Genomic DNA, 26,729 nt, shown 5'->3' with positions numbered 1-26,729 from the left:
GAGACCCCCGAAGCCTCTCGCCTCCAGCCCAAGGGTCACGAGCCAGGGGATGGAGTCCACCAGGTCGCGTCCACCTTCCAGCCAGGTGAGAGGCGCGCCTCGGCTGGAGGTCTCCGCTTGAGCTCCATCGTGTAATCGAGGGCCCCCCCCCCCCCACACCCCGGGGCGCTGAGCGGGTACCGGTACCGGTCCGTGGCCTGCTAGGTTACCGGGCCAGGCAGCAGCAGAAGCAAGAGGGGGAGCTCCGCATGCTGATTTGAGCTACCCGTCGGAGGCCGTCGGACTGCGAGAAGGGCTGCGTGCAGAACGAGAGAGAGCGAGAGAGACAGCGAGAGAGTGAGCGAGAAAGTGAGCGGGAGAGTGAGCGAGAGAGAGAGTGACTGAGAGGGTGAGCGAGAGAGTGAACGAGTGTGTGAGCGAGAGAGTAACCGAGAGAGTGAGCGAGAGAGTGACCGAGAGATTGAGCGGGAAAGTGAGCGAGAGAGTGAGCGAGAGAGTAACCGAGAGAGTGAGCGAGAGAGTGAGTGAGCGAGAGAGTGACCGAGAGAGTGAGCGGGAGAGTGAGCGAGAGAGTGAGTGAGCGAGAGAGTGAGCGAGAGAGTAACCGAGAGAGTGAGCGAGAGAGTGAGTGAGCGAGAGAGTGACCGAGAGAGTGAGCGGGAGAGTGAGCGAGAGAGTGAGTGAGCGAGAGAGTGACCGAGAGAGTGAGCGGGAGAGTGAGCGAGAGGGTGAGCGAGAGGGTGAGCGAGAGAGCGAGCGAGTTGTAGAGTTATTTCATTATATATTACAATGTAATTACAATGTATTAATAATAGAATTTAAAGTGCGCGGTGAATGTAATGCGCATGAATCGTCCCGAAACCATCCACCACCCCCCCCCCACCCCGGGTCCGTGAGAAAATTGTCTTCCACGAAATCGGTCCCTGGTGCCAAAAAGGTTGGGGACCGCTGTTGTGTAAGGGATTGACACAAACCTTAACTCTACACCCGTGTCCAGAGTCTAACCCTAACGCGGCCAGGTGAGTGGCACGGGTTGATTGAAGGTTTCTAGATGAGCGCTGTAGTGTAAGGCATGACGCAGACCTTAACTCTACACCCGTGTTCAGAGTCTAACCCTAACGAGGCCAGGTGAGTGGCACGGGTTGATTGAAGGTTTGTGCACGAACTCCGTCGTGTAAGGGCATGACACAGACCTTGACTCTACACCCGTGTCCAGAGTCTAACCCTAACGAGGCCAGGTGAGTGGCACGGGTTGATTGAAGGTTTGTGCACGAACTCCGTCGTGTAAGGGCATGACACAGACCTTGACTCTACACCCGTGTCCAGAGTCTAACCCTAACGAGGCCAGGTGAGTGGCACGGGTTGATTGAAGGTTTGTGCACGAACTCCGTCGTGTAAGGGCATGACACAGACCTTGACTCTACACCCGTGTCCAGAGTCTAACCCTAACACGGCTGGGTGAGTGGCACGGGTTGATTGACGGTTTCTAGATGAGCGCTGTAGTGTAAGGCATGACACAGACCTTAACTCTACACCCCGTGTTCAGAGTCTAACCCTAATGCAGCATAAATGACGTCACGCACCTAGGGGGGGGGGGGGGTCAGACATTTGTGACGATGTGTGACGAGGGGGGGGGGAGTTTGAGAAATGTGACGTCACATCAAAATGCTGCAACTTTAAATAAATATAGACAACACGTTCTACTTAATTAAATAGACGTTTTAATAAATGTTTTCTCCTACAACATCAGAGTGCAGCGCCACATTAAATACGCACTACAATGACAATAGTTTAAAGCGATTTGAAGCATGTTTTATTTTTTTTTGGGGGGGGGCAGAGTTTTGTGACGTCATATTTGAGAGGGGGGGGGGTCTGACATTTTTGTGACGCCGTGTGACGAGGGGCAGGGGGGGGTCAAAAATCGTCCAAAATCGTCCAAAATTGCGTGACGTCATTTATGGACGGCCCCTTTACTTGGAGGCAGTCGCCCGCCTCCGGCCACGGCAACAACAGGTGAAGGGCGGGGAGGAATCAACGCCGGGCAGATAAAAACACAGCGAGTAGGGGGGGGGGGGGGTACAGGCTGGGGCTGCATCGGGGGGCACAGGTGGTGCATCAGCCAGTCATCTCGGTCATCTCAGTCGGTCGACCCGTGGCACCACCTGGGTCTGCCCCGTGACCATCCAGCCAGCGGGCGTTCGACGCTTCACGTGGCCTTAACGTGCACCTAGCACGTTAAGGAGTCAAAAATCGTCAAAAATCGTCCCAAATCGCGTGACGTCATTTATGGACGGCCCCTTTGTGCGTGCGCGCGTGCAAGTTGGTGTACGTGCACGTGTGGCTCCTGCCGCAGCCGCTGTGGAAGGAGGAGACTAACACGGCGCTGGCACAAGACACGACGCGGGCCGTGTCCGTGGGATTTGTGCGGTAACGGAGGAGCAGGAGGAGGAGGCTGGGGTTCAATCGCACGCACACACTCGACTCCGCACACACACACACCCACACACACCCCACCCCCGGATTCTAAAAGAAAACCCATAACCTCAATGATAAACAAAACAGCATTAACCACGATCGTGAACAAAACTTTATTAACCCCAATCAGAAACAAAACTCCATTAACCCCAATCAGACACAAAACTCCATTAACCCCAATCAGACACAAAACACCATAAACCCCAATCAGAAACAAAACTCCATTAACCTCAATCAGAAACTAAACTCCATTAACCCTAATCATTCACAAAACACCATTAACCCCAATCATAAACAAAACACCATTAACCCCAATCATAGACAAAACTCCATTAACCCCAATCAGACACAAAACCCCATTAACCCAATCATAAACAAAACCCCATTAATCCCAATCATAGACAAAACTCCATTAACCCCAATCAGACACAAAACCCCATTAACCCAATCACAAACAAAACACCATTAACCCCAATCATAGACAAAACTCCATTAACCCCAATCAGACACAAAACCCCATTAACCCAATCATAAACAAAACCCCATTAATCCCAATCATAGACAAAACTCCATTAACCCCAATCAGACACAAAACCCCATTAACCCAATCACAAACAAAACACCATTAACCCCAATCATAGACAAAACTCCATTAACCCCAATCAGACACAAAACCCCATTAACCCAATCATAAACAAAACACCATTAACCTCAATCAGACACAAAGCTCCATTAACCAGAATCAGACACAAAACCCCATTAACCCCAATCAGACACAAAACCCCATTAACCCAATCATAAACAAAACACCATTAACCTCAATCAGACACAAAACTCCATTAACCCCAATCAGACACAAAACCCCATTAACCCAATCAGACACAAAACACCATTAACCTCAATCAGACACAAAACCCCATTAACCCAATCAGACACAAAACTCCATTAACCCCAATCATAGACAAAACTCCATTAACCCCAATCAGACACAAAACCCCATTAACCCAATCATAAACAAAACACCATTAACCTCAATCAGACACAAAACTCCATTAACCAGAATCAGACACAAAACCCCATTAACCCAATCATAAACAAAACACCATTAACCTCAATCAGACACAAAACTCCATTAACCCCAATCAGACACAAAACCCCATTAACCCAATCAGACACAAAACACCATTAACCTCAATCAGACACAAAACTCCATTAACCCCAATCATAGACAAAACTCCATTAACCCCAATCAGACACAAAACCCCATTAACCCAATCATAAACAAAACCCCATTAACCCCAATCAAACACAAAAAAACCATCACGCGTATCGTCCAAACAAAAACCCTAAACACGCAGCCTTCATAGCGGGCTGCTCGCTGACAGCACTTGCCCCTACAGCCCGTGGAAGGCTACACGGGGGATCTTTGCCTTTGTGTCGCAGGACTTTGCCGGACTGGCCTCTGCTGGTGGTCCGCAGGCAGGTGGAGCGCGAACTGGACCGGGACGTGACTCAACAATTCATCTTTCTCAAGGGCATGGGACCGCATCTCGTTCACGTGCGTGCGTGCAAGCTCCCTTTGGGGCCGTCCATAAATGACGTCACGCACCTAGGGGGGAGGGAGGGGGGGGGTCAGACATTTGTGACGATGTGTGACGAGGCGGGAGGGAGGGGGGGTTTGAGAAATGTGACCTCACATCAAAATGCGCAAGTTTAAATAAATATAGACAACACGTTCTACTTAATGAAATAGACTTTTTTAAAGATATTTCTGCGGAGGGAGCTGGTAGGAACGTTGGGTTGCTCGGTCAATGGCCAGGGTCAACGGCCAGGGCGTGGTGTATTCCGCAAATATGGCCGACTGTGAAGGCGGGCACAAGCCGGCGTGAGTAGGTTAAACGTTGAGTTTTATAAGGGCACCACGGGGTGACCAGCCCCTCCCCACCCAGCCCCACCCTCCCTCCCCACCCAGCCCCTCCCCACCCTCCCCACCCAGCCCCTCCCCACCCAGCCCCTCCCTGCACGACGGACGGACACAATAATCCCCTGTGGGCTGGTAGAACCAGTGGGTTCCTATTTAATTAAGTAGAACGTGTTGTCTATATTTATTTAAAGTTGCGAATTTTGATGTGACATCACTTTTCTCAACCCCTCCCCCCTCGTCACAAATGTCTGACCCCCCCCCCCCCCAGGTGCGTGACGTCATTTATGGACGGCCCCTTACGTTGGGCCAACGTTCGTCTTGTTTACTGGGGAAGGTGTTCCTTGGAACTGGCGCGTGTTCCCGATTAATGTCGAGCTTGATTCCTCTGCCGCAGGTGAATGTGAAACAGGAGCAACACGTGAAGGTGAAATCCATCTTTTATTCCCTGGTGAGTGTGGAGGCATCCCCCCCACCCGTCCACTCCCATGTTCAAAGTGACACGCTACACGACCATGGGGAGAGAGAGAGAGAGACACCGCTAACTCCAAATATACAGCAGGCGTCATCAGGGTCGGGATCCAACCCACGACCTCCTGTACACCAGGCTAGGTAGTTAACATCTCCTAGCCACCGTGATGATGAGAGAGAGAGATACGCAAACTCCAAATATACAGGAAAGACAGTGTCAGACGCTGTCTTTCCGACAGACCTGTTCTTCACCTGAGGACGGCTGCTTGCGTTGTGGCCGAAACGTCGTGAGAATTGTATTTTATTATGTTTTATTTTTATTATTTTATTATTTCCCTTCTACGTGACTTTACCGAAAGAACCAAGAAGATGGATCCCTGCAGTCACGAAAGCTTTAAATCAAAATCTATAATCTAGTTTTTTTTTTAATTAGGTAACCTACATTACAGATGATATTGGTCGCGAAAGCCTGCGTGTTGAACCGTACGCGCACCGTGCCATTAGCCCCACCGCCCCGGCAGCGTCCCAAAGCTCCCGTAAACAACAATGACAACAACAACAACGGATCTACGTTGCTGTTCACTATGAGACCTCCTTTACCAGTGGCAAAATATAGTAATAGGTTTTTACGCCTTTTGGCGTCATCTGGTCCAACACCAATGGAGACTAGGCTCTAAGAAAAGCTGTCTCGGGTGTGGATCAATCAACTTCAAGGACAGTGCATATCATTATCATCATCAGAGTTGTTTCTTTTTGTTTGCATTTTGACTGCTTGTGTTGTGCTTATTGAAAACATGATGCCTTGTATAAAGGTGTCAGTTTTTGTACCAGTTGAAAGGGTAAAAACCTATTACTATATTTTGCCACTAGTAAAGGAGATGTCTCATAGTGTAAATGCTTACTCCGAGCTCTCAATACTCTGATAGTGCATTGTCTTTGAGTTGTACGCCTTTTGGCGTCATCTGGTCCAACACCATGCGAGACTGGGCTCTAAGAAAAGCTGTCTCGGGTGTGGACCAATCAACTTCAAGGACAGTGCATATCATTATCATCATCAGAGTTGTTTCTTCTTGTTTGCATTTTGACTGCTTGTGTTGTGCTTATTGCAAACGTGACGCCTTGTATAAAGGTGTCAGTTTTTGTACTAGTTGAAAGGGTAAAAACCTACTACTATACGTTGCTGTTTCAATTTAAAGCTTTCGTGACTGCAGGGATTCATCTTCTTGGTTCGTTCGGTAAAGTCACGTAGAAGGGAAATAATAATATAATAAAAATAAAACATAATAAAATATATTTTATAAAAATAAAACATAATAATATATTTTATAAAATATTTTTTATTATGTTTAGTTTTTATTATTTTATTACTTCCCTTCCACGTGACTTTACCGAAAGAACCAAGAAGATACGTTGCTGTTGTTTATATTTTTCCCCGAAGGTAAGATTCGCATTGCCGCTAATGGAGAGTTCCGCATGTGCGTAAATTCTTTCGGAAGGTCCCGGACGAGCCCCCGCCGCGCCCAGAGGTCATCTTCATCCTCCCCGGCTCTGCCCTGCGCTCGCCGAGCCGCCCGCTCTCTCTCCCGTGGGGCAGCCGCCAGACGGGGCGGTGGGACGTGTCCACGCCCCCGAGCCGGGAGCCAGACAACCTCGTCAGCGGCGTCGGCGGTGGCGGTGCTGGAGCTGCCGTCCCGAACAATCGTACGCCTCCTCCTCCTCCCCTAACGCCACCATCGCCAGCAATGCCGCCGCCGCTTCTGACCCCGAGGTTGGAGCTCCCAGCGCCGTCCCGCCACCAGGAGGCTGCCCGAGGGGGCGGGAAGACGGCCCCCGGGAACGGGGCCGACGGGAGAACGGCCGCCGGACGGCGGGGGGGCGGCGGCAACTTGGCCCCCGCCGCGGTGGGGGTTCCCACGACGCCGGCAACGAGCGCGACGCTGGACTCCGGGATCGGCGGCGGCAGTGGCGGCCTGGCGTTGTCGGTGTCGTCGCGGTCGGGTGACGCCCAGACGTACGTAAGCTCGCGGGGCGATCCGCGTTTCCGAAGTCCTGTCCTGCCCTTCTGTGGCTAGGAGATGTTAACTACCTCGCCTGGTATGCAGGAGGTCGTGGGTTCGATTCCGACCCTGACGCCTGCTGCTGTATATTTGTAGTTAGCGGTGTCTCCCTCAAGCGTTTTAGAGTATTTGTCTACCGCTATAAATTTCCACGGGACGATGATAAGCCACCGAGATGAGCGATCGTTTGTGAAAGCCAGGTCGCTTGTGATAAAGAGCTACATAGCTCAGTGGGGGCCTTACCTGATGTAAAAAAAATAGTTTAGTTCTATCTTCTTGGTTCTTTCGGTAAAGTCACGTAGAAGGGAAATAATAAAATAATAAGAATAAAACATCATAAAATAATTCTCACGACGTTTCGGCCACAACGCAAGCAGCCATCCTCAGGTGAAGAACAGGTCTGTCGGAACGGCAGAGAATTGTATTTTATTATGTTTTATTTTTATTATTTTATTACTGTATTTCCCTTCTACGTGACTTTACCGAAAGAACCAAGAAGATGAATCCCTGCGGTCACGAAAGCTTTAAATCGAAGTTTAGTTCTAGAAATGGCGTTGCCTCCGGCTCACCGTGTGTCCTCGTAGAGCTTCCCGGAAAACCCGGTGGCTTTAGCTGAGCCGCTACGTCGGGCCGTGAACAGGTCTGGCAAGCGGGCGGTGGAAGACGCCGTGACCTTTGCCCCAACCGCCCCCACTGCCGCCACCACCGCTGCCGCCACCGCCGCCACCAGCCATCGCGTTCGGGGAAGGACGAGCGGCGACGAGGTGAGGCTGCCTTTATCATCGCGGCAACGGTGAAGCTTTCCGCACGCACTTTGCGTGAGCATCCGTCCGTGTCAGGCGGGGTGGAGGTACGGGCACTCCCCTCTACTTACGAACGAGTTAGGTTCCAGAGGTGTTTGTTTGTAAGTCGATTTGTTCGTAAGTACAACTTTACTCCTGTCGATTTCAAACACGTTGTACGCATTGTACACGAAACACGGAGAATGGCTTTAAAAGTTGTATAATCTCCTGCAGATGCCACTGGTTCTTGACGTTCTTCAGATGTAGGTGCCACTGGTTCTTCACGTTTTGCAGATGTAGATGCCACTGGTTCTTCACGTTCTGCAGATGTAGATGTCACTGGTTCTTCACGTTCTGCAGATGTAGATGCCACTGGTTCTTCACGTTCTGCAGATGTAGATGCCACTGGTTCTTCACGTTCTGTAGATGTAGATGCCACTGGTTCTTCATGTTCTGTAGATGTAGATGCCACTGGTTCTTCATGTTCTGTAGATGTAGATGCCACTAGTTCTTCATGTTCTGTAGATGCCACTGGTTCTGCACGTTCTGCAGATGTAGGTGCCACTGGTTCTTCACGTTCTGTAGATGTAGATGCCACTGGTTCTTCACGTTCTGCAGATGTAGATGCCACCGCTGCCATCTATTGCGTGGTGGTTGAACTTACGACTCTCGGTCCGAACGGGCAACTGGACATACGGACCAGGTTTGTTCGTATCTCTGAAAGTTCGAAAGTCGAATGTTTATAAGTAAAGGAGTCCCATGCGTATATCTACGTTGCGTGGTCTGTTCCGACCGTGCAGCGTATAACGACGCCAATGCCCATCCACGAATACGAAGAAGACATCGCAGCGGTGCGGTTGTCTGGCTTGACCGCCCGAATGTGATATTGTAAACTCCCCAGAGGTCGCAAACGGGTTTTGATTCCTTACCCGTACCCGTACCCTGCCGCACCAGGGTCGCAAACGGGTACCCGTACCCGGCCGTACCCGTACCCTACCCGTACCCGGCCGGGTACGGGTAGGGTACGGGTATCGGGTACTCGATTTCGACCTCTGGGATTAAGCCATGTTGCAGGCACGGGTGGGTTGATTCTAGGAACTTGAATTGTGAGAAGAGACAAGACGTCGGGAAATGAGTGACAAACGGTGACTCACCAGTGACTCACGGTCTACCCGTACCCGGCCGCACCAGGGTCGCAAACGGGTACCCGTACCCGTACCCGGCCGGGTACGGGTAGCCGGGTATTGGATACCTGGTTGCGACCTCTGAAACTCCCCGACTCCACACGGCGGCCCCCCCCTGCATCCGGGAAGGATGTTATTAAGAAGATTCCGATATTAGGAAGCCACCGGAGCCAGGCCACTTTTAAATCGTCGACGTTGAAAAAAACTATTTCTTTAGAGCCGCTTGTTGTTTTCTTAGGTGTTTTCAGTAAAGTCACGTAGGTAAAAAATTTAAATTAATAAAAGTAAAATTTAAATAAAATAAAATATGTATTTCATTTTTATTTTACTTTTATTAATTTCAATTTTTTACCTACGTGACTTTACGTAGGTAATTTAACTTTCATTAATTTAAATATTATTATTTTTACTTTACTTTTATTAATTTAATTTTTTTTACCTACGTGACTTTACCGAAAAAACCTAAGAATATGAATCCTTGCAGTCACGAAAGCTTCAAATCTAGAACTGCTTGTTGTTGTCGCGCTTAGTTTGTCGTCCTTCCCCCGCCGCACCTCCGATTAGCGCGGTTGGCCACGTGCGGCGCGAAAGAAGTTCGCTATTTGCGTATTGGTCGGGGTGGGACGCACCAAAATCCACGAGGGGCCGCCGGTGCCGGGCCGCACAGGGCAGCAATCGCCAAAATGCCTCGCGTTGTCCGTGTCGCGCAGGACTCTGACTCGGACGATGTCACCTCGTCCGACAGCATGGTGCTGCCACCTCCCCCCGCGCTGAGAATCACCATCGCAGCTCCCGCCGCCACCGCCGAACCGCCACCGTCCGTGACCCCGCGGCGACCCGAGGTCACCGCCCCGGCAGGGACGCGGGCGAAGGTCGCGACCCCTCCGTCACCGAGGAGAGCGAACGGCGGCGGTGGCGGCGGCGGCGGCGAGGAATCGGCTCCGGATGACGGTTTCCCCGTCGCGCCTCCTCCTCCTCCTGCATTTGTGGCGGGCGGCGGGCGAGACGCTGGGGAGAACGGAGGGAAGGACGCGGGGCGGTACAGCAACAAGGACGGCGGGAAGGACGGAGGGGCTCAGGGAGGGGGCGGCTGTCATGCGGATTTTACCCAAGGGGCCGAGCGGCGGGGCCTTGCCGGCGAGCACGGAGCCGCGGGAGAGGGGGCCGATGAGGGTGAGTTTCAGAATGTGGATTTGTGCAAATAAAATGAAAATAATCCTAGATTTGAAACTTTTGTGACTGCAAGGATTCATACTCTTAGTTCTTTCGGTAAAGTCACCATGTAGGTAAAAAAAATGAAATTAAAATTAATAAAACAATAAAATAATAAAAATCACGACGTTTCGGAGGCAAGTGATGCAGCAAATCTGGCTGTGACGGTCCCCACCCGATGACGGAGACTTGTGTTGCCTCCGAAACGTCGTGATTTTTATTATTTAATTATTTTATTAATTTTAATTTCATTTTTATCTACGTGGTGACTTTACCGAAAGAACTAAGAGTTTGAAAATAATCCCCCGCGCGAACGACGATGGCACGTGGAGGAGACGGGAGGTCGACAACTTGAATCCGGTGGCAACAACGACGACGCAGCTCTCAAGCATTTGTGCGCGTCAAAACAAATGCTCGCAGTTGAACCACGTGGCGGGACCCCCCCCCCCCACCCCCCGGGGTCCCACGTAAGTCCCCCGGCAATCGCACAAACTGCGTTGCGACATCAAAATCGTACGTCTGTTGAAGGCGAACGACGCGGCAATCTATTCCTCTCGACGAGCTCGACACGATGCGACGATCAAAGTTTAAAAGTTTTGTTTATAACTTTTGCGCATTCGTGCTCGCCACTGCTGCTGCTGCTTGGACACGACGTGACAACAGGATGATCCGTGCCAGGTGGGTCGCGGCGTTTATGTGCGCGGTGGGACGGAGTCGGCAAAAATATATTATTGAATTACGATTTTGATTTCCGTTTATTCGAGACCCCGGGGTCCGGTCATAGGGCTCAATTTGCCTGCGGCTTCGGGTGAATTAATAAACGGGTGAATTAATTAACGGGTGAATTCATGTACGTGTGAATCAATTAACTGGTGAATTAATGAAAGGGTGAATTCATGAACAGGTGAATTAATGAACGGATGAATTGATGAACTGGTGAATTAATGAACGGGTGAATTCATGAACGGGTGAATTGATGAACGGGTGAATTGATGAACGGGTGAATTGATGAACGGGTGAATTAATGAACGGGTGAATTAATGAATGGGTGAATTCATGAACGTGTGAATCAATTAACGGGTGAATTAATGAACGGGTGAATTAACGAACGTGTGAATTCATGAACGGGTGAATTAATGAACGGGTGAATTAACAAACGGGTGAATTCATGAACGGGTGAATTAATGAACGGGTGAATTCATGAACGGGTGAATTAATGAACGGGTGAATTCATGAACGGGTGAATTCATGAACGTGTGAATTAATGAACGGGTGAATTCATGAACGGGTGAATTAACGAACGTGTGAATTCATGAACGGGTGAATTCATGAACGGGTGAATTAATGAACGGGTGAATTCATGAACGGGTGAATTCATGAACGTGTGAATTAATGAACGGGTGAATTCATGAACGGGTGAATTAACGAACGTGTGAATTCATGAACGGGTAAATTCATGAACGGGTAAATTCATGAACGGGTGAATTAATGAACGGGTGAATTCATGAACGTGTGAATTAATGAACGGGTAAATTCATGAACGGGTGAATTAACGAACGGGTGACGATTTTCTGTACCGGTCTTGGTCGCGGTGCCGAGATGTTAACTACCTCGCCTGGTATACAGGAGGTGGTGGGTTCGATCCCAACCCCGACGCCTGCTGCTGCATATTTGCAGTTTGCGTGTCTCTCTCTTCTTGCAGTCGTGGGGATTTTTCTCAAGTCCTCCCGTTTTTCCCAAATACTGTAAACGTGCGTTTCGAGTATTTGGCCGCTACACATTTCCACATCGCGATAATAAGCCGCTTATCATTGGCGCTATCATTTGTCATAACCAGGTGGCTTCTGAAAAAGAACTATGGCAAAGTAACAAAGGATTTTAGTTTCATTTAGACTCGGTGCGGTGTGTAGACATCGCCGCCGGGGAGACAAACGCGGCCGGACGTGGTGTCCTCCCACGCCCACTCCCTCGTGTGCCGTGCCGGCCTTCGTGGGTGCTGCTCGCTAACGGCACTTTGACCCCGACGACCTGCTGGGCTCCACGCGGGGGGAAGGAAACCCTCCTGTCCATTCTAGATTTGAAGCTTTCGTGACTGCAATGATTCATATTCTTAGGTTTTTTCGGTAAAGTCACCACGTAGGTAAAAACATTAAAAAGTAAAATAAAATAAAAAATAAAAATCACGACGTTTCGGAGGCAACACAAGCTTCCGTCTTCAGGTGGTACCGTCACAGCCACGACAGCTGTATCAAGTAAATGAGAGATTTCAGGAGTTACCACTGCGTTTATATAATGGTTGGAGAAGGAGGTGGGACAAGGGCCGCATACTTATTATTAATATGGTAAGGTGAGGCTTGAGACTAAGAATAGACTGCAGAACAAAGGCTGAGCCTTTGTTATGGAGAGGTGCGGTTTGTGACTCAACCTGTAACAAGAAGACCACCACTAAACATGTCCATCTTCTCCGCAGGTCGCGTGCGCCAGCCGGCGACGGAGCCGGAGCCGGAGCTGGCGGCGAAGGAGCTGTCGGAGCTGCAGGGCGAGCGCAGGGAGATGGAGCGCCACCGCCGGGAGCTCGTGGCGCGGATCAAAGAGACGCGCGTCGCCATGCACGCGCGACGCGCCGAAGGTACGCCGCGGAATGACGCATGCGCCCAAAACACTCTCTTCTTGGTTCTTTCGGTAAAGTCATGTAGAAGGGAAATAATAAAATGATGAAAATAAAACATAATGAAATACAATTCTCACGACGTTTCGGCCACAACGCAAGCAGCCGTCCTCAGGGGAAGAACAGGGCTGTTGGAAAGACAGCGTCCGAATGAACACCACCAAGCTTGGCAGCGTATATTTGGAATGTGTAGGTGGTGGGGGGGGGGGGTCTCCACAAGTAGTGACTAATCCCATATCTGCATTTTTCATAAATATGCTAAATTCCTGTGTTGATATGTAAATTCCTTTGTCAAGGCGCGTGTGTGCATATCTGTGTGTGTGTATGTGTGTGTGTATCTGTATGTGTGTGTCTGTATCTGTATGTGTGTATCTGTATGTGTGTATCTGTGTGTGTATATGTTTGTGTATGTGTGTGTGTATGTGTATGTGTATCTGTATGTGTGTGTGTATATCTGTATGTGTATGTGTGTGTATGTGTGTGTATCTGTGTGTGTGTATGTGTGTGTGTGTATCTGTGTGTGTGTGTGTATCTGTATCTGTGTGTGTGTGTGTATCTGTATATGTGTATGTGTGTGTGTATATGTGTGTGTGTGTGTGTATCTGTATCCGGCAAAACAACCTCCTACCTCCTCGCGGTGCCGGACGGGCAACACTGTCGTGGGCAGTGCTGTGGGGGGAGGGCCAATGCCCATTGGCCTCTCCCCTCATGGCGTCTGTGACCACCACAGTGGCTAAACGGGGGCTCTGGACGGGTGCGAGGGGCTGGTAACCCCTCCACCTTCAATTAACCACCACTAAACTACGAATTAAACATAAACCTGTAATTAATAAGCTTGTGCCGGAGGCCCCGGGGGGTCAGGCTTTTATGACGTCTCCTGGCCAAACCCCATTTGGCGGAGCCAGGAGATTTAATTTTAACCCTCGGGGCTTCTCCAGAAACAACGAAAAACCATTGCGGATGGCCACGTGGAATGTTCGAACGCTCACTGCGGAGGAGAGGCTGCCACTCCTCTGTCGGGAGCTGGACCGGTACCGCCTGGATCTCTGTGGCATTCAGGAGGTCCGGTGGACCGGTTCTGGCTCCTGCCACCATGAGGGGTGGACAGTCCTCTACTCGGGGCAGGAGACTGCCAAACAACAGGGTGTGGCTCTTCTTCTGAACAAAAGAATGAAGGGGGCGTGGGAGCGTGGCGGTGAGGTGTGGGAAGCTGTAAGCCCCAGGATACTTTGGGCTCGCCTTCCCATCAACCAGAGGCGAGGAGTGGTGGTCGTGGTTACTTATGCCCCCACCGAAGACGAACATCCGTGGAGGGATGCAGGCAAAGCCGATGAGTCGGACGCTTTCTATGACCTCCTGTCACAGGTGCTGGCTAAAGTGGCCACTCGGGACAGAGTCATCTTGTTGGGTGACTTCAATGCCCGAGTTGGTCATGATGCTGGCACCTGGTCTGGAGTGATTGGAAGGCATGGGCCAGATCAGCTCAATAATAACGGTAGGAGGCTGCTAGATTTTTGTGCAGCCCATGGGCTTGTAATTACCAACACGCTCTTCCGGCATCGGCGCATCCACACAACATCATGGATGCATGCCGGGTCCAAGCAAGAACATCTGCTGGACTACATAGTGACGGACCAGCGGATGCGAGCCCATGTCCTTGACACCAGGACCTACCGTGGAGCGGATCTGCCCTCTGACCATCGACTAGTCATCTGTAAGATGCGCCTGCCATTCTTCCACTCCGGTGGTGGGTGTACACCCAGGATCCCATTCCAACCAAAAGTGGCCTGGTCTAAGTTAGCTGATGAAAGTTGCAAGCGAGAATTTCATCATCGCTTGCAGCTGGGGTTGGCATCGTCCCCCACTCCACCTGATGTCGAGGGTAAATGGGCGAGGTTTAAGACTGTGACTCATGCAGCTGCAATGGCTGCTTTGGGTACGCGGTCCAGACCTCCCCGGGAACCCTGGCTGACGGAGGAGGTGTTCAGGTTAATTGAGAAAAAGCGACAGGCCCACTCTCATCGCCTACAGCATCCCACGTCAGAGAATGAGGAGGTTTACCGCAGCCTTCGCTCGGAGGTTCGGAGAGCCGTAAGGCGCTGTAAGGATGGGTGGTGGTCGCGGGTTGCTGAGGAGATGGAGTCTGCCTCAGTGGCCCGCGATCACAAATCACTATTTAACTCCATCAAAAAAGTAACCTGCAGCGCCACACCTATTACCATCATTAGAGGAAAAAACGGTGATCCAATCTCCGACCCCCAGGAACTGGTTTGCAGATTTGCTGAGCATTTCTGTGAGGTCCTGGGGGAGGGAAAATCTCTCAGCCAGGAAAACATCATGGCACAAAGTGGGGATAACCCTGCTGAGGCTGCGGTGCCTCAAATATTGGAAGAGGTCACCCCCTGTGAGTGGCTGGCTGAGGTACCAGCTGTTGAGGAAGTACTGAGGGCGATCCGGAGTCTGAGACCAGGGAAGGCACCGGGCAGAGATGATCTCCCAAGCGAAATGCTGAGGGAGGGTGGCGTTTGTGCACAGACTGCCCTATATGACATCATAACAACAGTCTGGACCACTGGACGGGTTCCGCAGGACTGGAAGGATGCCCTGGTGGTCCCCCTCTTTAAGAAGGGGGACCGTACCGACTGTAACAACTACAGGGGCATCTCACTCCTCAGTGTGCCGGGTAAGGTCCTGGCAAGGATTATTCAACATCGCCTTGCTAGGCACGCTGAGGAGAGGCTTGCGGAGCCCCAATGCGGTTTCAGGAAAGGGCGGTCCTGCACAGATGCCATATTTTCTGTCCGTCTGCTACAGCAGAGGTGTAGGGAATTCCAAAAAGACCTACATCTCTGCTTTATTGACCTGGTCAAGGCCTATGATACCATCAGTCGGACTGGGCTCTGGGTTGTTCTTCGTGCTTTCGGAGTCCCTGACCCTCTGCTCACGATCATTAAGGACCTTCATGATGGTGAGCGGGCCCGGGTAAAACTACGTGGCCGGGAGTCGGAGCCTTTCCCTGTACACCTTGGGGTGCGACAGGGATGTCCTCTGGCTCCCACATTATTTAACATCTATTTCGACTGCGTAGTTCGTGAAGCCTTCAATAGCTGTACCGGGGGAATTACCATTTGGTACAGATATAATGGGAGGCTGATCGACGCCCGGGTGCGATCAAGGGATGGCTCCCTATTGGTCAACCACGTTATGTATGCCGATGATTTGGTAATAGCTGCTCATTCAGAAGAGGAGTTGGAGACGCTGCTGCTGAGACTGGAGCGTGCCACTAAGAGGTGGGGCCTTACCATCAGCCCCACCAAAACTAAGCACCTGCCTGGGTATTTTGTACCATCTGGCACTCCACCCCCACAACTCCCAATCGGTGATGGGGCAGTTGTGGAGAGAGTGGAGAGTTTCCCATACCTGGGCAGTGTGCTTATGACCGGCTCCAGTTTATCAGCAGAGGTCTCACTCCGAATCAGTCGAGCGGCAATATCTTTTCATCGGTTGCGTAACGCTGTGTGGAAGCTACCTGGTCTGTCGCTCCGCACGAAGCTTCAGGTCTTCTCGGCCACGGTCATTCCCTCCCTTCTCTACGCTTGCGAAACGTGGACCCCCCTAGTGGAGCATCTTCGCCGGTTGGAAACATTTAGGCTGGCCTGCCTACGATCCATCCTGGGTTTAACCAGGCTGGATTGTGTGAGGAGCTCACAAGTCCTTGAAAGATCTGGGCAAAGTCCTATCAGTGAGCTCCTCCGGCAGGCAAGGCTGCGTTGGCTGGGTCATGTAGCCCGCATGCCCAGCCACCGCATGCCTAAACAGCTTTTGTTCGGCCGGATCGAGGGGGCTAAACGGGCGCGGCACGGGCTAGAGAAGAGATGGAGTGATGTGGTACAGGAGGACGTGGAGCTGAGTGGACTTGCCGATGACTGGTACCAGCGGTGTCAAGATCGGCCTCAGTGGAGGAGGCTCGTGAAGGACGCTACTGGGCAGTTGGAGGCAGTCGCCCTCCAACAACAACGGAGGGCGGAGGAGCGACGCTCACAACAACGAGCGGAGCGCTGGGTGGCTAAAGCACAGCAAGTTGGCACAGTAGGGGGCACAGGTGGTGCATCAGCCACTCGTCTCGGTCATCTCGGTCAGTCGACCCGTGGCACCTGGGTCTGCCCCGTGACCTCCTGCCAGCGGGCGTTCGACACTTCACGTGGCCTCAGGGTGCACATGGCCTGGCACAAGCGTCGTGGTGACGTCACCGCCACTTAGTGGCGAATGGCGGTTGTTGTTGTATCTGTATCCTCTTCTGAATGAGCAGCTATTACCAAATCATCGGCATACATAACGTGGTTGACCAATAGGGAGCCATCCCTTGATCGCACCCGGGCGTCGATCAGCCTCCCATTATATCTGTACCAAATGGAAATTCCCCCGGTACAGCTATTGAAGGCTTCACGAACTACGCAGTCGAAATAGATGTTAAATAATGTGGGAGCCAGAGGACATCCCTGTCGCACCCCAAGGTGTACAGGGAAAGGCTCCGACTCCCGGCCACGTAGTTTTACCCGGGCCCGCTCACCATCATGAAGGTCCTTAATGATCGTGAGCAGAGGGTCAGGGACTCCGAAAGCACAAAGAACAACCCAGAGCCCAGTCCTACTGATGGTATCATAGGCCTTGACCAGGTCAATAAAGCAGAGATGTAGGTCTTTTTGGAATTCCCTACACCTCTGCTGTAGCAGACGGACAGAAAATATGGCATCTGTGCAGGACCGCCCTTTCCTGAAACGGCATTGGGGCTCCGCAAGCCTCTCCTCAGCGTGCCTAGCAAGGCGATGTTGAATAATCCTTGCCAGGACCTTACCCGGCACACTGAGGAGTGAGATGCCCCTGTAGTTGTTACAGTCGGTACGGTCCCCCTTCTTAAAGAGGGGGACCACCAGGGCATCCTTCCAGTCCTGCGGAACCCGTCCAGTGGTCCAGACTGTTGTTATGATGTCATATAGGGCAGTCTGTGCACAAACGCCACCCTCCCTCAGCATTTCGCTTGGGAGATCATCTCTGCCCGGTGCCTTCCCTGGTCTCAGACTCCGGATCACCCTCAGTACTTCCTCAACAGCTGGCACCTCAGCCAGCCACTCACAGGGGGTGACCTCTTCCAATATTTGAGGCACCGCAGCCTCAGCAGGGTTATCCCCACTTTGTGCCATGATGTTTTGCTGGCTGAGAGATTTTCCCTCCCCCAGGACCTCACAGAAATGCTCAGCAAATCTGCAAACCTGTTCCTGGGGGTCGGAGATTGGATCACCGTTTTTTCCTCTAATGATGGTAATAGGTGTGGCGCTGCAGGTTACTTTTTTGATGGAGTTAAATAGTGATTTGTGATCGCGGGCCACTGAGGCAGACTCCATCTCCTCAGCAACCCGCGACCACCATCAGCCCCACCAAAACTAAGCACCTGCCTGGGTATTTTGTACCATCGGACACTCCACCCCCACAACTCCCAATTGGTGATGGGGCAGTTGTGGAGAGAGTGGAGAGTTTCCCATACCTGGGCAGTGTGCTTATGACCGGCTCCAGTTTATCAGCAGAGGTCTCACTCCGAATCAGTCGAGCGGCAATATCTTTTCATCAGTTGCGTAACGCTGTGTGGAAGCTACCTGGTCTGTCGCTCCGAACGAAGCTTCAGGTCTTTTCGGCCACGGTCATTCCCTCCCTTCTCTACACTTGCGAAACGTGGACCCCCCTAGTGGAGCATCTTCGCCGGTTGGAAACATTTAGGCTGGCCTGCCTACGATCCATCCTGGGTTTAACCAGGCTGGATTGTGTGAGGAGCTCACAAGTCCTTGAAAGATCTGGGCAAAGTCCCATCAGTGAGCTCCTCCGGCAGGCAAGGCTGCGTTGGCTGGGTCATGTAGCCCGCATGCCCAGCCACCGCATGCCTAAACAGCTTTTGTTCGGCCGGATCGAGGGGGCTAAACGGGCGCAGCACGGGCTAGAGAAGAGATGGAGTGATGTGGCACAGGAGGATGTGGAGCTGAGTGGACTTGCCGATGACTGGTACCAGCGGTGTCAAGATCGGCCTCAGTGGAGGAGGCTCGTGAAGGACGCTACTGGGCAGTTGGAGGCAGTCGCCCTCCAACAGGGCGGAGGAGCGACGCTCACAACAACGAGCGGAGCGCCGGGTGGCTAAAGCACAGCAAGTTGGTACAGTAGGGGGCACAGATGGTGCATCAGCCAGTCATCTCGGTCATCTCGGTCAGTCGACCCGTGGCACCTGGGTCTGCCCCGTGACCTCCTGCCAGCAGGCGTTCGACACTTCACGTGGCCTCAAGGTGCACATGGCCTGGTACAAGCGTCGTGGTGACGTCACCGCCACTTAGTGGCGAATGGCGGTTGTTGTTGTTGTATCTGTATCTGTGTGTGTGTGTATCTGTGTGTGTATCTGTATGTGTGTGTATCTGTGTGTATGTGTGTGTGTATCTGTGTGTGTGTGTATCTGTGTATGTACGTGTATCTGTGTGTGTGTGCAGCGCGCGAGGCGTGGAAGCGCCGCTACCTGCATGAGAAGAGAGCCACCCCGGCGCTGGAGGAGGAGCTGCGTCCCGTGCGGGAGGAGCTGGACGCACTGCTGTCCCGCAACGCGCACCTCACCGCCACCGCCACCACCACCACACTCAAGGTCACTCAACATCTCATCACTACCACCACCACCACACTCAAGGTCACTCATCATCTCATCACTGCCACCACCATCACACTCAAGGTCACTCAACAAACATCTCATCACTACCACCACCACCACCACCACACTCAAGATCACTCAACAAACATCGCATCACCACCACCACCACCACACTCAAGGTCACTCAACAAACATCTCATCACTACCACCACCACCATCACACTCAAAGTCACTCAACAAACATCGCATCACCACCACCATCACACTCAAAGTCACTCAACAAACATCGCATCACCACCACCATCACACTCAAAGTCACTCAACAAACATCGCATCACCACCACCATCACACTCAAGGTCACTCAACAAACATCTCATCACTACCACCACCACCACCACACTCAAGATCACTCAACAAACATCTCATCACTACCGCCACCACTACCACCACCACCACACTGAAGGTCACTCAACAAACATCTCATCACTACCACCACCACCACCACCACCACCACACTGAAGGTCACTCAACAAACATCTCATCACTACCACCACCACCACCACCACCACACTGAAGGTCACTCAACAAACATCTCATCACTACCACCACCACCACCACCATCACCACACTCAAGATCACTCAACAAACATCTCATCACTACCGCCACCACCACCACCACCACACTGAAGGTCACTCAACAAACATCTCATCACTACCACCACCACCACCACCACCACCACACTGAAGGTCATTCAACAAACATCTCATCACCACCACCACCACCACCACCACGCTCAAGGTCACTCAACAAACATCTCATCACTACCGCCACCACCACATTCAAGGTCACTCAACAAACATCTCATCACCACCACCACCACCACCACATTCAAGGTCACTCAACAAACATCTCATCACCACCACCACACTCAAGGTCACTCAACAAACATCTCATCACTACCGCCACCACCACCACCACCACCACCACCACACCACCACACTCAAGGTCACTCAACAAACATCTCATCACTACCGCCACCACCACCACCACCACCATCACACTCAAGGTCACTCAACAAACATCTCATCACTACCACCACCACCACCACACCACACTCAAGGTCACTGAACAAACATCTCATCACCACCTCCACCACCACCACCACCACCACACTCAAGGTCACTCAACAAACATCTCATCACTACCGCCACCACCACCACACTCAAGATCACTCAACAAACATCTCATCACTACCACCACCACCACCACCACCACACTCAAGGTTACTCAACAAACATCTCATCACTACCACCACCACCACCACACTCGAGGTCACTCAACAAACATCTCATCACTACCACCACCACCACCACCACCACACTCAAGGTTACTCAACAAACATCTCATCACTACCACCACCACCACCACCACCACACTCAAGGTCACTCAACAAACATCTCATCACTACCACCACCACCACCACCACCACCAAACACTCAAGGTCACTCAACAAACATCTCATCACTACCACCACCACCACCACCACCACCACACTCAAGGTCACTCAACAAACATCTCACCACCACCGCCACCACCACCACACTCAAGGTCACTCAACAAAAATCTCATCACTACCACCACCACCACCGCCACCACCACCACACTCAAGGTCACTCAACAAACATCTCATCACTACCACCACCACCACCACCACCACCACCACACTCAAAGTCACTCAACAAACATCTCATCACTACCACCACCGCCACCACACTGAAGGTAACTCAACAAACATCTCATCACTACTACCACCGCCACCACACTGAAGGTCACTCAACAAACATCTCATCACTACCACCACCACCACCACACTCAAGGTCACTCAACAAACATCTCATCACTACCACCACCGCCACCACACTGAAGGTCACTCAACAAACATCTCATCACTACCACCACCGCCACCACCACACTCAAGGTCACTAAACGCGCGTCTCTCCACCACTACCACCGCCACCACCACCACTATATTGTTCCGTGCATCGGGATCCGTGGCAGGTAGTCTATGTCACGATGGCAAGATATTAACTATATCGTCTGGTATACAGGAGGTTGTGGGTTCGATCCCGATCCAGACCCTGATGCCTGCTGCTGTATATTTGGAGTTTGCGTGTCTCTCTCTCATCATCACGGTGGCTAGGAGATGTTAACTACCTCGCCTGGCATACAGGAGGTCGTGGGTTCGATCCCGAACCTGACGCCTGCTGCTGTATATTTGGAGTTTGCGTGTCTCTCTCTCATCATCACGGTGGCTAGGAGATGTTAACTACCTCGCTTGGTGTACAGGAGGTCGTGGGTTCGATCCCGATCCCGACCCCGACGCCTGCTGTTGTATATTTGGAGTTTGCGTGTCTCTCTCTCATCATCACGGTGGCTAGGAGATGTTAACTACCTCGCTTGGTGTACAGGAGGTCGTGGGTTCGATCCCGACCCTGACGCCTGCTGCTGTACATTTGGAGTTTGCGGTGTCTCTCTCCCCGTGGCCGCGTGCATTATTTTCACCGGGCCCTCCGGTTTTCCCCTCCTAATTTAGAATCAAGGCGCGAAAGAAGTTCAACGTACACGCATACGTTGAAGGAGGGCAGACTGCAGTGGTTTAACTCTATGATCCATTGTTTGAGATGCATGGCCACGATCACACGGTGGCAAGATGTTAACTACTTCGCCTGGTATACAGGAGATCTCGGGTTCCATCCCGATCCTAGCGCTTGCTGTGTACATTTGGAGTTTGCGGTGCGTCTCTCGCCGTGGAGTTTTCTCCGGGTCCTCCGTTTTTTCCCTCCACATTTAGAATCGACATCACGCCTTCAGAGTATTTGGCTTCTGCTTTAAATGTCCACGTGGCGATAAGCCACTTCGTTGAGCTCTCATTTGTGATGGCCAGATCGCTTCTGAATAAGTATAGCCCGTAAAAACAAAGTTTTTCACTATAAATCCTTTATATGCGTGGCAGCGAACTTAATATAAAGGATTTGAAAATATATTCGCCTGTGGAGGACGCGGGGATCGATCCCGCGACCTTTGGCATGGGAAGCGAGGGCGCTACCAACTGCGCTACTCCGCCACGGCCTGTGGAGGGGTTACGCTCTGGGCTCTTACACTGTGACGTTCAGCCAAAGCCATGAATGAGTTCTATTTGAATATATGTAAAATATTTTTTTTTTGCATAAAAAGTGTAAAATTTTGGGAATTTTTCACGAACATTAATTGTCTCGCACAACGAGTCTGTGTGGAAAATGTCAGCTCGATTGGATCACGGGAAGTGGGTTAAAAAACGACCGAAAGATTTGCACGGTCGTAAGCACGCAAGCAAGCACGCAAGCAAGCAAGCAAGCGAACTTAATATAAAGGATTTAAAAAGAGATACATAGCTTAGCAGGGCTTTACCAGTGTAAATAGTCTAAACAGCACTTGCCCCAACATAACTATAGGTAGTCCCCGACTTACGATGGAGATGCGTTACGACAACCCCATCGTAAGTCGAAAATATCGTAAATCGAAGATGGCCCAGCCTACATAAGAGTTTTAAAGAATGGTGATAATTTAGCGAAACAGAGCAATTTACTGTACCGTACTGTATAAACTATATGCGTACAGTACATTCCGGCAGCGTCACAACGTACAGTATCGTACCTCGTACGCTGCTGCGTTTGCCTGCCGCGCGAAATGTAAAATATTTTACAATTTTGTCGTATCGCTATCGCCATCGTAAGATCGAATTATCGTAGCTCGGGGACTACCTGTATTTAAGACCAAAACAGGAGGAGGATTTCTCGCCAACTCTGGCTGTCGCCTGATGAAGCCGGTTGCAATTACCGGCGGAACGTCACAGCTACACGAATTGTAAATGTTGTGGGCACACTCTCGCAACACATAACCGGTGTGTGATGAACTAAGTAACGAATTGGGCACGTTTTTGTTTACGCGACAAACCTCCTTGCTAAATTGGCTGCGTCGTGTGGTGGCGGGTTTCACGACACATTTACATTTACGCGAGCTAACCCAACAAACAAAAAAAACCCCGTCCTCTTTTGTGAAGAACTGTTGAAGGCTTATCGCGACCAGGGCCGGTACACAGACAATCGTCACTGGCCACACACACACACGCTGAAGACGATGATGCATTCGCTCATCGTTATTTCCGCCGTTCGTTTGTCCGTTGTCACATTCAGCCGTGCCTTCATTCATTAAGGTGAGCCGTTTAGCGTGGTTCACTCACCCGGGCGATGAAATCAATCGCCCCCGCAGGACACGCTCCTCGCGCGACTGCAGGGCGCCCAGCGGCGCGTGGAGAAGCTCGTCGGAGACATCGAGAGCGGCGCGGCGAAACTCCGCTCCGAGCAAAAGGTGACGACGACGACGAAGGACGTCGACGAAAGACGGGAAAAGAACACGTCGCCAAGTAAAGCGAAACATCTCAGGACTTGATAATTGGTTTTTTACCCTTCTATCTGGCAACAAAACTGACACCTTTTTTTTTACAAGGAGTCATGTTTGCATAGACCACAATACCTGCGGTCATAATGCAAACAAAAAACATAACTCTGATAATGTATGCACTGTCCTTGAAGTTGATTGGTCCACACCCGAGACAGCTTTCCTTAGAGCCTAGTCTCACATGGGTTGGACCAGATGACGCCAAAAGGCGGAAAGCTGTCTCGGGTGTGGACCAATCAACTTCAAGGACAGTGCACATTATCAGAGTTATGTCTTTTGTTTGTATTAGGACTGCAGGTATTGCGGTCTATGCAAACATGACTCCTTGTAAAAAGGTGTCAGTTTTGTTGCCAGATAGAAGGGTAAAAAAACAATTATCATATTTTTACTGGCAAATGAGGTTCCCATGGTGTCTCAGGACTTGACGAGCGTTGCCGCCGTGAAGATGCTCGCGGCGGCGGCGGTGACGGATATCGCTTTGTGGGCCACGTCAGCTCGACCAGGGGGGGGGGGGACGGTGGGGGGGGGGGGGGGGCACAGGGGGGCACGGGGACGGTAGTGGCTACGGTGCAACGTTGTGAAGGACGTGTGTACGCGTGTGTAATGGACTTACGTGACGCAGGAGAAGTTGATGGGGGCAACACGTATTTATTACAAATTAATACAGTAACAACAGGGTAACGAGCCTAACACTTGAAGAGGAAGCGGCCTCTTCACCCGGTCTTTATCAGGAGAAGTGCTCCCCAGTTAATGCCCACGTTAACTGCCTACTGCCCCGCTATTCCAGACCTTCCTCCTAGGAGGCTAACTAACCTGGCCCAGCTTCGGCGCAGGTTCCGACCCTCAGCCACACGAGTCCGGCCCTTATGAGGACATCAGACCTCGCTGCTGCTTGAGGTCGCACCACTGGCTTGCCCTGCTCGGCCCGCACAAGGACAGCGAGTCAGGGGAGTTCCAGGTCTAGCTGGCTGTGGCCTTCAGTCTTCACTGGCTCTAGATTTGAAGCTTCGTGACTGCAAGGATTCATAATCTTGGGATTTTTGGGTAAAGTCACGTAGGTAAAAATTTAAAATTAATAAAAGTAAAATAAAAAATAAAATACAAATCACGACGTTTCGGAGGCAACACAAGCTTCCGTCTTTAGGTGGAACCGTCACAGCACGATAGCTGTATCAAGTAAATGAGGATACTTGATACAGCTATCGTGCTGTGACGGTTCCACCTGAAGACGGAAGCTTGTGTTGCCTCCGAAACGTCGTGATTTTTATTTTATTTTTTATTTAACTTTTATTAATTTTTTACCTACGTGACTTTACCGAAAAAACCCAAGATTATCTTCACTGGCTCTTCATCTTGACGTGTACCCAACGACTGCCTCGAGCTCTCCGCCTTATATACCAACTTGCCACCGAGGGGCGGTAACCGTTTGCGGACGTGGATGTAGACACCCCAGTGTAACTGCCCGTTTCCCCCCCACGTAACACCCCTACACGTGTACGTTGAACTTCTTTCGCACCGCGCGTAAGCCAACCACGCCAATCGGAGGTGCGGGGGAAGGAGACCCCTTTCCCACGTCATCGTCGCGCCAGCCGCAGAGGTCGCAAACGGGTTTTGATTCCTTACCCGTAACCGTACCCGGCCGCACCAGGGTCGCAAACGGGTACCCGTACCCTACCCGATACCCGGCTACCTGTACCCGGCCGGGTACGGTACGGGTATCGGGTACCCGATTGCGACCTCTGGGATGAAGCCATGTTGCAGGCGCGGGTGGGTTGATTCTAGGAACTTGAATTGTGAGAAGAGACAAGACGTTGGGATATGAGTGACAAACGATGACTCACCAGTGACTCACGGCCTACCCGTACTCGGCCGCACCAGGGTCGCAAGCCGGGTATCGGGTAGGGTACGGGTATCGGGTACCCGGTTGCGACCTCTGGCCAGCCGGCGGCCGTCGCCGCTGTGCCGCTTTAACCGTCGTGCTGCCGCTTGTCTGCCTCCTCTACCACCCCCCCCCCATCTCACGGCGCAGCTGCGTAAGGATGCCCAGCAGGAGCTCAAGGCGGCACGGGCGCAGCTGGCGCAGAGGAGGGCGCTGGCGTCCGTCGCGAGGAAACCCGGAGTCGCGTACGGGCTCTAGCGCGCTCGCCGCACGAACGTGGAATGTCCGTCGAGACCGCCCGCTGTCGACGAAGATTTGTGACCCCCCCCCCCTGCCGCCCCACGTGCTCGTTGGAGTGCGGAGGACACCCTTGAGAGTTAATTCTAGATTTGAAGCTTTCGTGACTGCAAGGATTCATATTCTTAGGTTTTTTCGGTAAAGTCACGTAGGTAAAGAATTTAAATTAATAAAATTAAAAGTAAAATTAAAAAAATATTTTATTTTATTTAGGTAGGTAATTTTTTTTTTCAATTAATAAAAGTTAAATTAAAATAAAATCGTGCTGTTACGGTTCCACCTGAAGACGGAGGCTTGTTTTTCCTCCGAAACGTCGTGATTTTTTATTTTATTTTTATTAATTTTAATTTTTTTTGCCTACGTGACTTTACCGAAAAAACCTAAGAATATGAACCCTTGGAAGTTCCTTTGCTTGTGTTTGCGTTTTCTCCTCCGAAAGCACGACGCGCACGGCAACGGTAATTACCGGCGTTTGATGTTTTGATCCGCCTATCCACGCCGCGTGTTTCAATATAGTGGTGGTGCTATTTGTGCGCCATTTAATAAAAACCCGCTCGGGTCTGACCTGCCAAGGGGATGTTGTATCTCAGTGGCACGGGGGGGGGGGG

The 26,729-nt window shown here is 51.3% G+C and overlaps 1 protein-coding gene across 2 annotated transcripts; it reads left to right on the top strand.

Moving 5' to 3' along the window:
- Window positions 1-26,729, top strand: SPATA1 (spermatogenesis associated 1). 2 transcript variants are annotated; one of them, XM_078592690.1, is made up of 11 exons: window positions 1-85; window positions 2,321-2,427; window positions 3,919-4,033; window positions 4,794-4,847; window positions 6,364-6,878; window positions 7,565-7,688; window positions 9,601-10,063; window positions 12,573-12,731; window positions 19,295-19,443; window positions 23,757-23,855; window positions 25,975-26,729. In XM_078592690.1, exons 1-11 carry the CDS (start codon window positions 50-52, stop codon window positions 26,080-26,082), a joined length of 1,929 nt encoding a protein of 642 aa, XP_078448816.1. In that variant the 5' UTR covers window positions 1-49; the 3' UTR covers window positions 26,083-26,729. The 2 variants fall into 2 exon arrangements, with proteins under 2 accessions (XP_078448816.1, XP_078448815.1); XM_078592689.1 differs by lacking the exons at window positions 23,757-23,855; window positions 25,975-26,729 and having other exon boundaries at window positions 19,295-20,171.

This window comes from Lampetra planeri, chromosome 3 (assembly GCF_965212315.1).
Source record: "Lampetra planeri chromosome 3, kcLamPlan1.2.h2, whole genome shotgun sequence".
In the NCBI taxonomy this organism is placed as follows: domain Eukaryota; kingdom Metazoa; phylum Chordata; class Hyperoartia; order Petromyzontiformes; family Petromyzontidae; genus Lampetra; species Lampetra planeri.
The sequence above is the reverse complement of the archived record's forward strand: the minus strand, read 5'-3'. Positions and strand labels throughout refer to the sequence as shown.

Excerpts from the sequence above, each read along its gene's own strand:
- SPATA1 (XM_078592689.1), top strand. The coding sequence starts at position 50 with ATGGAGTCCACCAGGTCGCGTCCACCTTCCAGCCAG. Across the intron at positions 4,848-6,363 it reads AATCCATCTTTTATTCCCTG|GTCCCGGACGAGCCCCCGCC; the intron begins GTGAGTGTGGAG and ends TTCTTTCGGAAG. Across the intron at positions 6,879-7,564 it reads CGGTCGGGTGACGCCCAGAC|GTCTGGCAAGCGGGCGGTGG; the intron begins GTACGTAAGCTC and ends GGCCGTGAACAG.